General features: G+C 37.2%; 1 protein-coding gene across 2 annotated transcripts in view; it reads left to right on the top strand.

Moving 5' to 3' along the window:
- LOC149796206 (uncharacterized) overlaps window positions 1–12,514 on the top strand; it is a 58,753-nt gene that overhangs the window by 20,110 nt on the left and 26,129 nt on the right. The window contains exon 2 of one of the 2 annotated variants that reach the window (XM_089966155.1): window positions 8,956–9,087. In XM_089966155.1, the coding sequence (XP_089822281.1) occupies window positions 8,956–9,087 (132 nt within the window). Of the gene's footprint in view, window positions 1–8,955; window positions 9,139–12,514 lie in introns of both variants that reach the window. The other variant, XM_089966153.1, reaches the window with a different exon arrangement.

Here is a 12,514-nt window from a genome sequence, read left to right as displayed (position 1 = left end):
CAAAAGCATGGAAAGACGCCATTAAAAAAAACATTTAGTACATAATAATTTTGATAAACAGGGGGATAACATAATGAAATTGCAAAAACAAAATTCACTCAAATTTGTTTACAACGATCTTTTTTTTAAAAAAAGCTAAAAGGCAACACACTGCTAAGTATGAAACTTGGATGCAATTATTTAATAAAAATACAAGTAGTGAGGAGTGGTCTGAGATTTATAGCCGGACGAAATGCTGTACAAGGATACCAAGTTGATCTCTTTTAACTTTAAATTAATCCATAGAATAATCGCTACTAATAATTTTCTGAAAAGAATTAACATATTAGATGACAACAAATGTACTTTCTGGGAGAGTAAAAATGAAAGTATTGAGCACCTCTTTTATGATTGCAATATTACTTCACAGTTTTGGTACCGTTTAATTGAACTGTTTGCACCTTTTTGCCCAAATATTATACATTTGTCCAAAAAAGAAACATTTTTAGGAAGTGAACAAACGGACAATTCGTGTAATTTCTTGCTTATTTTGGCAAAATATTATATTTATACTTGCAGATTCAATATGAAAACTCCTTCTTTCTTTGTTTTTAAGCAAATAGTTGCATTGCATAAGAACAATGACAAGTACACTGCTAAGGTAAATAAAAAGGAGGACTAATTTCTTAAAAAATGGACCCCAATAATGAATATGTAACTTGTATCTGACTTGATGGTAAAGAGGAACAAAATACTGTAATATTCCAAAGTCCACGTCACCTAGATTGTGTGCCATATGCATGTGTGTTTTTTTTTCTTTTTCGGTAGATTATATTTATTATCCCTAGATTATCTGATAACCAGAAATGTTTGATTGTAAGGTGACCTTGGGATGATTCCACGACCCAGTGGTCAACCTGTTACGGGGTTAATAAAAAAATATGTCAGAATATTACGATTACAGTGTAACTAAAAAGTTAAAATATAAATATTTATTTCTTATTTGTCCAAAATGTGCCTTAAACATAGTAAATATTCACATTTTCATTTCTGCGTGAGAACGTGCTAGACTGGCATTGACACTGAATACATGATGGAAATTATACGTGCCATAGATGAAAGAAACTGTAGTCAGGTATGCAAAAGATGTATTTCTTAAACGCTAAATAAAGGTGCTGTTTGATACATGTTTAGTAGCGATATCGCAAGGTATAAAACTTGCAGATCATGAATCATGAAAATATTCGAACTCAGTACAACCTCTTGTCAGTAAATTATCTCAGAAAGTGCCAATGTTTTTCTACCTGAGCACCGACTTTAAACAAAATGTCTGGTATTTTGTACCCCTCTTTCAGTATTTAAGATTTAATCGTTCGCAAGCGCCTTGCAAATCTGAGCTACCCCGAACCGCATTCGTGCTTTTCCCGGGAGTCGAGCAATGGATTTGCAAATCTGCTTTTTCGGATTTGTCAGTATTAGATTCTTAGATTTTGGTTTCAGTAACAAAATGTCAAATAGATGCTTTTGTTTACTTTGTGTTTGTAACTGTCATTTTTTTTCTGTGCCTGTCTTGATGAAAGGATACGTTGATCTCGAAAGGGCTTGGTCAGTTTCTCATTTTTGCGAAGTTAAGAATATGATTACTCCATCTTCCTATTTCACTTAAAAGTATAGGCTGATTGATTGAACTACAGCATGATGAACTATCGTAGAAATAACAGACGTTTGTTAACACAACCCAGAAAGTTTCATTGAGACTTCTGCTACACATAAACCACTGTTTTTGCAAGTGTTGAAAGCTTCCAATCTATGTTCCTTCAGCCAAGAAATGATCTGAAAAGGAGGATCAAAGAGGTGTGGAAGACTCCATTTTGGATAGAGCTAAGGACCTTGACCGTTAAATTCTTATCTTCACATGACATGCAGCTTAAAATCAGCATAAGCACGAGACTTAGGAACCGATTCGTTAAATTCATTGTGCAAAAAATAAACGAAATTAAACATCAGTATTGAAGAATGATTATACGGGTTAGTTTGATTGAGAAAGCCGGTATGTGTTGACCCACTGTCACAATGCTTACGTGTTGCGAGGACGGACTTGATTATGTTAGACCTGCCTATTATTTAATTGCAGCCTTGCAGGATTTTGATAAGTTCAGGAGACGAGCCTTCACATTTCTGATTCATTCTTTGTGGCTGTCGAGTGGTTCAACAGTAGGGAAAACAGGATGTCCGAATAACTGCATCGGTTAAGTATATGTACCATATATGAGCTTCACCACAAGCCAAGTTTGCAAATCGACATTTTAGCTGATTTTTCTCACGTCAGGCAAAACAGCTGTTTTGTATGAATTTATGTATAGGTTTTAACGGCACATCAACACAGTCGATGCTGTGTTGTGCGGAGCGGGTTTAGGTATATGGAGAAAGACATACGCCACAAAGATAAAGGCATGTTGATATGGAATGTGCACCATAACATTTTGTATAGTGTTTAGTTAAATGAACATAATGATGCCGATCTAACATCAGTATGGCGGCCATCTTGAAAATATTATGTCCACTATTCCCTTGGGTCGGTGGTTCTTACTGGGATTTTCCCGGGTTCTTCTTCCACCAAATATACTGACGGCCACGTGTAGCTATCATATGCAGGAAAATGGTGTTAAAATCAGGAGAAAAAATGCCATGTCAACATGTTTTCACCAGAAAACTTGTGTATAGTTGGTCCTAAATGAAATGATGCCGATCTGACCATAACTATGGTCCTAAGAAGTCTGGTGAAAAACCATCTTGAAAATATTGTTGTCGCTACTTCTGGATGGCCACGTCAACATCTGATTGCTACAAAAGGACTTCTTGTCATATCTGGTTGGCCTTAAATGAACATGGTATCAATTTTACATCCATAGCAGCGACGATGACCATCTTGAAAATTTTTGTATCGCTACTCATTCAGAAGGGAATGTCTTATTGACATGGTGTTTCGCTAAATGACTTCTGACAATGTCTAGTTGGTCCTTAATGGAAATTTTGCCGAACTTACATTTAATACGGCGGCCACTATGTCCTAATTGAATATTTTTATATCGTTACTCATTCTGAACGAATGGTTATCCTTCTGTTTATATCGTCGCCAAAAGACTTCCAGCGATGTCTAGCTGGTCCTAAATGAAAACGGAGACGATCTTACATCCAATATGACCACCACAGTGACCAATTCAAAATAATTTTACTGCTAAAAAATATCAAAGACCGTTTCATAAATAAGCACTTGGGTTCCTTGAAATTCATTTTGGGCAGCAGAGCAGAATTCCTTTCCAGGGACTCTTGTTTTAAGTTCATATATCAGTATCATGAACATACGAGTAGATAGTGATACATGACATTGGAATAATGCATCCGCAAATTAATTAGATACTCAGTAGAAATTGTCCCCATCTTCGTATAACACAATCCCCGTCTGTGTATATAGCATATATGTATGGACAAAAGAAAATGATTTGCTTATTGAATTTCCATTTGGTGGTGGAATATGTTGTTCATCTCACTTCCGAATAGAGGACGTTTTGCTTCTGCGTCTACAATTTCGTGTTAAATAAATGTATTCATGACCGTGCCCGCAGAATTATTTTACTGGGGGGGGGGGAGGTGAGTAGGGGGCGAACACGTAGTTGTCAGCTATAAAAAAATTTTATGGATGTAGACCAAAACATGTTTAGAGGTGAAATTGAGGGGGAGGGGGCGGGCATGCGTTGGCGCCCAAGTTGATGATGACGGTGTTATGTTATTTGTATACTCAGTGAAATGAGACCGATTGAGTCATGCACTTGTGTGCAAGATTTAAAACACAACACACCATTTCTGGCATGAATATTTCGTTTGTGATAAATACTAACATTGTTGTAACACGTCTGCGGCATGATACCCTTGTGTAGACATCACTATAAACTGCCACACTGCAGATATCGTAGCGATATGACTAATTTTTTTAAAAGCTACAATAAAATCCAAATCACACACACACACACACACACACACACACACACACACACATGTATCAGGCAGTTTCATGGTAAATGTATGTGCCATACTTGATCACTGGTAAAACACAAACGATTTACATACAATATTAACAATAGTCTTCCTCTTTTGAAACCGAGGAAGCAGTTTCCGGCGATGAGTAAAGATTTTATTTTTGAGTGTACAGTGCGCACAAAAAATAAAAACAAAAACACGCTGCCTTTGGATGATCTCGTTTATCATGGTCTGTCTTAATAAAGAGTTTGTGTGTATGACCCACCTAAATTCCTAATTTCCTTCTACTTCGCTTCAGTTGCTAAAGCTAGTACTTCAGGAAAAGTATTAGAGACAGAACAATGCGTTGTCGTTTCTTTCTTTTTTTTTCTTTTTTCTTTCTGTCGTAGTGATTAGCAAGCCATGAAATCATAATATATGTAATGGAACAATTTAGGAGGCGTATTAAAACGGTCTTATGTTTGAAGTCCTCGTTCTGTTAGGATTAATGTTTTACTTAAAAATTATTTTAAAAATATTTGCCGACACATATTGGCCCCACTACCGATTATCTTTTGTTGTCCCAAGAGAAATCGACTTTATTATTATTATTATTATTATTATTATTATTATTATTATGTTGAAACAAACATGATATTTTCATGTTAAGTAAATTTAAGAGAATTATCACTTGTTTTGGTTCCTACTCCAGTCATTATAAATGCACTGCATTGTGACAGTACGCATGAACCTCTTAGTGCGTGTACTTACTGTATGCATTGATTAAGGAATTCCAATTAGCTTTGAGTCCGATTAAAAAGGTCTGACATTCATTCTGGTGTCCAAAGTAAGATAATTTTTACCATATTTAAAGTGCTGCCGTTATTCGTACTTATCGTACATGCAAGTAATACGTTTTTTATTTATCATTTATGATCGGTTCGCTGGTATATCTGTTTTACTTCGGTATGTCACACTGTTATCTATTCTAACCCCGACACAAAAGTATGCTGCTTTTGTGTGTATCATTATCTTCGCTTGCGAAGGTTTCGGTATGTTAACCCTATCAACATACCGGAACCTTGGCTGGGGTTGACGGTAGTTTAAGGGCAGGGAAAAGCTTCTTTAGGTCAAGCTGTGTAAGTGTGCTGATGGAGAGGACGTAATTTCATGTGCTTTCCATGTATGTCCAACTTCCTGTCTTGTTTAATTGTTGTTGTTGTTGTTGTTGTTGTAGGGTTTAACGCCACTTTTCAGCACAAGATAGGCCATACATGGCGGCCAGTATTAATGGTGGAGGAAGAACCCGGAAAAAACCCGGAAAGAACCACCGACCTACGAGAAGCTACTGGCCAGCTTTCTCACATAACCACATTAGCCGAATCCGAGACTCGAACCGACGCGGACAGAGGTGAGATGGCAGTGATCCGTAACGGTGAGCGCTTTAGACCACTCGGCCACTCGGCCCCCCCCCCCTTGTTTAATTAAAGGCTGGATTGACATTTCTTCCACTGTTCTACAGTAACGATTCGTATTTGCAGATCTTGAGACTGGCTACATCACAATCAGTTCTAGATTATACTTAAATGTAAAGAAGGCAGTTTCAGTTTGGTGAAATTTAGCATAATTACTTGAGGTCGGATGCAGAAGGTCGCGGGTTCGAGCTTCGCCTGAGTCATATACGAAAGACTTATAAAAATGGTACTAACAGCTGCCTCACCAGGCGCTCAGCATTAAGAGGTTAATGTTAGGACTGGTCGGCCTGGTGTCAGGAAATTCGGTGTTTGTAGGAACTCGCGTCAAAGGACAAATATCGGCCCGGGTTGTTTGGGAATTACCCATGCTACCTATTTTGGAGATTGAACATTGCCTTTGAAGCACAGTACAGTGGTACCTCGGGTTACGAACTTAATTCGTTCCAGAACTCGGTTCGTAACCCGAAACGTTCGTAACCCGAAACATTGAAATCAATGAAGTAGAGACAATCCGTTTCAAGATGAAAGAATCGTTCTTTTTTATTAACATCCGGTCGTTTACCTGACAAAACGCAAAGAATACGTGTACTTCACGTATTAAATAAAGAGAAAGAAAACAACCAAATAAATTAAATGTAAAATAAAAAAAGATTAGTCCATCTTTCTTACCAAGAAAACGATCATGGGAAATTTGTCACTTTGTTTGCTATTCTGAATCATTAGTTTCAGGAGTTTCTTGTCGCTGTTCCTTGGCAGCCAACTGGGAATCTTTCTGCACCAAGAAACTATCAAGGGAAATTTGTCGCTTCCTTTGCTGGAGAATCTTTCTGAAGCGGGCCATCGCGTTATCATTCATCAGGTTTACTGCCCTGTTAGCAACAAGTTTGTTTGGATGATGGTTCACAATGAAGTCTTCGACGTCTGCCCACTTGCTGCAAATTTCTTTAATCCTGGCAGTTGAAACGGTCACTGGCTCCTCATCATCGGACGACTACTCCTCCTTTAATGTCTTTAGCTGTTCATTCTGAAGATCCACAAGCTCATCTGTAGTGAGCTCTCCACTGTGGTCCTCAATCAGCTCCTCCAAGTCGTTGCCATCGACTTCCAGGCCCATTTTTTTTGCCCAAAGACATAATCTCATCCACTAGTTGATTTGCCATGCTGTACTCATTAGCGATGTCACACACACGAACGCCATTTTCATGTTTCATAATTATTTCTTTCTTTACCTTCACTGTTATACGTTTCTGCTTCCTAGCAGCACCACTACCGTTCTTCGAACTCATAATTGATGGGGTTAACAAGGAAAATAATGAAAGAGATAAACTGAACACAGTGCCACTGCTAAGAAATCTTTTACTGCTGTGTAGTAAGGCCAATGAAAGCGAGGCTGTGCACGCGTGCAAAACTAGGCTACTAGGCTAGCGCTAAGCGATGTTAGTACGGCGTGGCCTTCGTTTGTACTGTACGCGATCGTTTGTCTCCAACGTTAAACCTTGCTCTCTCTCTCTCTCTCGCCTTCGTTCGTAACCCGAGGCACTGTTCGTTACCCGAGACAAAAAAATGTCGAAGTTGTTGTTCGTAACCCGAATTGTTCGTGACCTGAGGCGTTCGTAACCCGAGGTACCACTGTATATCTGTAGGGTATTGGGCGGTGTCGGGTCCCAGCGCAGTTTTAAAAGTTGGAGGAAAACAGGACGGGGTTTAACATAAAGGTTGTAAAATTGTTTGGTTGGAAATTTAAGTAAATTGTATTAAAACCAATTTTTTTATATTCTTGTAATATAAATGTGTACTATTTCAATAAAAATTGTGCTTTTCTGTTTGAAATCAAAACAGTCATAAACATTGTGTAATACCTTAAGTTGGCAAATTTAGAATTCAGCGACAGTACTTCACGAAATGAAAATATACTACTCAAACATCAAACACAGGAAACTAATTTTCCTACCCACCCTAGGTCAGTCAAATCATGTTTTTTAAACCTTATTTCGCCTGTAACTCTACGCCATATTAACCATCACAGCAACAATAAAATGCGTCTCGAGATAATGGAACAGTCCCTTCTGAATTATTCCATTGTACAATTTATCAGTCCCTCTAAAAAAAATGCTTAAGATAGAAACACACAATCAATCCACACAATTGGATTTTAATAGGGATTACTTGACTCCATGGACACTTATGCGGCTCTGACCTGAACTCACCACGAAACTAAACCATGCTTCGGTTTGCTACCCATTAGGGGTGTGACACCGCCAGAGCGCGGGCTGGAGCCCCCACCTCATCCCTCAACCCGGACCTAAATGAAACTCCCCTAAGCATTGAACAATAAATTTTAATAAATATTAAAAAAGAAATAAAGGAATGGGACAGGGAATCTATGTGGGGGAAAAGTACGAGGCAATGACCTCATGGGGCTATGTCACATGGCGCTACGCGGAGTGAACAGGCCCATGAAATAGTCTTGGAAAAACACCCCATGTAGAATACTAGCAGACAATACAACAACACAGGGAAATGGGATATTAGGAATCGAGCACCTTTCTATATCCCTCCAGTCAACTAGACAGCTCCCTTTCCATACAGTTCATTCCTTCCTTCATTTTATTTTTCTTTTTCTTCCAGTCTTACGAAATTTTTATATAATCCCTTTTAGAAACTTTTTAGTTATTAGTTTAAATAATAAAGAGGAGGCCTACTCGAGTCGGGAGAAATACAATTAAATAAAGTATGGACCCTCACTCGAGTACAGCCAGCCTCATTCTCTAGTCTAAATTATGCGAGGAACGCCACATATAACATTTTTAATACTCACTTATAGTACACCGTTAACTCGCCAAAATTCAAAATTATATAACCAAATTTAAATATCTAAATCATATCAAGATTATCAAATGGATTTGTGATATCCATATAGAATTATATACTAACACAACTGGAATATTTGACAAAGTCTTGCTGTCCCAACACAAAACCATATAGCACACACAGAATATAGCATATAAACATATAGCAAACACGGGACTTAGGAAACCTCTGGCAAAGGTCACAAAAAACTAAGGAAAGGGAATTCGAGTAAGGTGAAAGAAACCTGCTCGGATGCACAACCATATAGATAACACTAGTGACATTTAATAAATACCCCATCAAAACTTTAACTTAAAATAAATTTTTGATCAAAATTCTTATATAAAAAGGAACAAACAACACACCTTGGGAGAAACACTTACACATAAAACACACACACGAAAGTCTAGTAAATCCTTAAAATGGAGAGATATATACAAGTGTCGCATAACCCAAATTTATTACAACATCAGAGACACAAGGTAAGGCCTATTTCAGGGTGCATTTAGGTTATGGTGACTTTTCTTTTCTTCAGCGTTCTGTTAAGCTTCATGTAGACTGTTGATGGATAACTGTATGTGAACGCTTAAGTTGAGGAAAAGATAATTTAATTATATTGTATTATTCATTTCAGAAAAATGGGACGAACAGAGAAAGCAGGTTATATTCCAAGGAAATGGAGACATCATTTACCCCACGACACTTGCAAAGGAAACTAGTACACAACACACCACGACACCCACAACCGTTAATCTGACTACTCATGGTACTGATTTTATGACTACCGTTAACGATAGTTATACAAACATAAATGTAGGTGAGTAACAGCTAGTATGCTAGACAGTGAGCTACCTTGCTGCCTAGCCAGTTAAATTAGCTACAAGGCATGTAGCACGCAGCAACTTGTATGCCATAAGTAAAATATCCCCTCAATGTAACTACTCTCCAGCATGGAGGAAAACTCAGATTATGTACACCTTGGGTATGTATTGTTTCTAACTAGTATTAGCTGTTACAGATCTGTGTATGTGTTTTCTGTTATTGTCATCTCTGATTCTATATGCATTTATATAACTTTTCCATCATCTTAACCTTTTTACTTTTATCATATATGTGTATATGTTTACTTTTATTCTGAAGGGTTTATCGGTATTGACCAAAAGATTTTAAGATATTATTTCTTTACTGTGTTTGCTATCCAACTTTTACACAGCATCATATAACAATGATTCTGCCAATGTGCTGTTTGAGCTGTGCAGTGATTGCGTACGTATCATTTATCTTAGCACAGTGCACCAGTGCCAAAAGTCAATCCTGATACTGTAAAATTTTGAATATGAAAAAAAAAAACTTTATTATTATCCAACTACATCAATGCATAACACATGAATTTGGATGAGAGTCACATGCAGTTACCCACACAAAGCTAAGGTTTTGGTTAGTATTTTGAATTCTGATTACCTTCAAACACTTGACATTAAATGAATCAGATTTATTTTTTATCAAAATAAAAACCAATTAAAATAAGCAGAGAAAAGAAAGAAGAAGCTTTCTTTGTGTTCAATCATTTTAGTTTTATAAGTTGAGGAAGATAGAAATTGACTAGCTGGTACAAAAAAAGCGTTTAATTTACTCTAGTGACATACCCTTTGGTACATGGGATCATGGGCCTATTGTCTATCCAGCCATCATTTAGGACAAGTTTGTTATCACTATCCTTCAAACTAGTTAGAGAATTGCCATCAAACTTTATACACAGTCTAGTTGGTCCTACTTGAAAATGGTGCCACCCAAAAGTACAGTATGGCAGCTAGAATAGCCACCTTGACATTCTTGTTATTGCTGCTTTCCTGAAAGCATAGTTATATTAACTTGGTGTTTTCACTTAAAGATTTTTCGTATTGAAGTGTCTGTATCGGATGCAGGAAGTCACCAGATGGAACCCCAGCTGAGTCATACCAATGACTTATAAAAATGGTGCTTGCAGCTGCCACACTTGGCGCTCAGCATTAAGAAGCTAGTGTTCAGACTGGTCAGCCTGATGAGCAGGATAATGTGGCTGGGTGCGACATGATGCCACATGTCTACAGCAAGATGCCCAAGTGCTGGACATCACTATAAACTGCCACACTGCAGACACCATAGTGATATGGCTAAAATTGTTAAAGCTACATAAAAAATCTAAATCACACACACATACACGTTTACTTGGTCTGAAAATGATTTTGGTCTGGCATCCAGAATGGCCTCCATGGCAGTCATCTTGAAAGTCTTTTTATGGCTGCTCTTCTTGAACCAAAAGTCCTATCAGCATGTGGGTTTTACCAGAAGACTTTGTATAATGTTTGGTTGATCATAAACTGAAATGATGCTGATCTGACTTCCAGTATGGTCATCATCTTGAAAATCATTATATTGCTTCTCTTTCTCGACTGATGGTCATGTTAACGTGGCCCTATATGAGAAATTGTGTTCTGGTTGGATCATTGTTCTAAGGTGTTTGTCTTCACATCTCACCACTGTCATTGTGGGTTCAAGTCTCAGCCTGGCCATTATGGGTATGTGATAAAACCAGACAGTAACTTCCATAGTCTGTTGATTGTTTTTCCCAAGTACTTCCTTAACTAAGAATATACTGGATGCCATGTATATTTTACTGTGCTGAAAAATATGTTAAATGCAATAAATTTAACAGGCCGAAATGAAAGTAGTGCTAACCTGACCTCAGGTATTATCAACATGGCATGCGTCCAGAAAATCTTGCTACTGCTACTTCTCGTTGACAGAAAGAAATATGAGCTTGCGTTTACATTAGAGGAGTTGTTATGGTGTCTAGTTGGTTCCATATGAATATGATGCTAATATTACAGCCGATATCATCACCATGGTGACCATCTAATAATATCTTGTTATAACTCCTTCTGATTGAATGATCTTATGAAGATAGAGTTCTCACTAATATTAACTTTTTATGATACCTAATTAATCTTAAATAAAATTGGTGCATATTACATCCAGCAAGGGCACCAAAACACATTTGTAAAATCCTGTTAACATTACTCTTTCCGAATGAAGATCCATAACACCATTGACTTTTCATCAAAAGACTTGTAATGATGTTTAGTTGGTCACAAACATAAAAAGTGTCAGTCATATATATAGTATGGTAGCCATCTTGAAAATCTTTTTTAATGTTCAAATTTGCCAGAGATGGTTTTGACACCCAGCAGTTAGAAATATTCTTGTCTTTCTGAAAACTCTCTTCAACCAGTAGAGTGTAAGGACTCTTGTTTAAACTGAAACCACCATTCAGATAATAGAGGAACTGTATTTAGTATCACATAAACCAGGCATGTCCTACCTGTGACCCAGTCTTTTGCACTGTTCAGCCAGTGGCCATGTAGGCAGTCCTTTTGAAAATATGCGTTTTAGCTAATATGCATAATTAGTGATAAGGAACTGTTTGTGCCCTTGGCCTTAAGCTTTGTTTTGGCCCCTATCCAAGACAGTTTGGATGCTACTAACCTAAGTGATAATTTTAATAAAAAGTTGTATGATCCATAAAAGTTAGTTGAGCTTGCTGTACAGGTGACGTAAAACATATTATTAAGCCTTAAAATTAAAATTTCACAAATATTGATGATGATTATTGTACCATGAGTAGGAACCTGACAGAAAGAAGGTACTAACTGTGGTTTTGAAATGCATCTTTACCTGTCTTCATAATAAGGAAACTGACTACAATGCACTGTGTACGCATTATGCATAATTCGTATTGTGGAACACAAGTTATTGGTAGGTATATTTTTACTGCAATTTTTTCTTCTCATCGCTTTATCCACTACTGTTAAATTTAATTTCTATTTCAAAAGTATACTCAGTATTTGTAATATTTTTGTTTGAATGAAATAAATGTGCATGGTTTCTCTATTGTTGTACATAATGGAATTTAATGCAATTTCTCTTGTTTCCTTTACCCTAAGAAAGATTCCTATTGATTTGGTGGTGATTGGCTCCAAGGTCAAGGTTTTCTGTTATTGAAAATAGAGTTTGCAGATGCATTTTATTTCCTGATGGTAGGTTAAGTTCTAGATAACAGAAACCTTCAGTGAAATAAGTACATTTGCTTCCCTCATCCTCAGAATGATTCATGTCGAATTGAGGTCATTAACCCAAAAGTCAAGATCACTGTC

Source organism: Sinohyriopsis cumingii, chromosome 7 (genome assembly GCF_028554795.1).
Source record: "Sinohyriopsis cumingii isolate HCF-2022 chromosome 7, ASM2855479v2, whole genome shotgun sequence".
Taxonomy (NCBI): domain Eukaryota; kingdom Metazoa; phylum Mollusca; class Bivalvia; order Unionida; family Unionidae; genus Sinohyriopsis; species Sinohyriopsis cumingii.
Note: the sequence above shows the minus strand (reverse complement) of the source record. Positions and strands in the feature narration are given on the sequence as shown.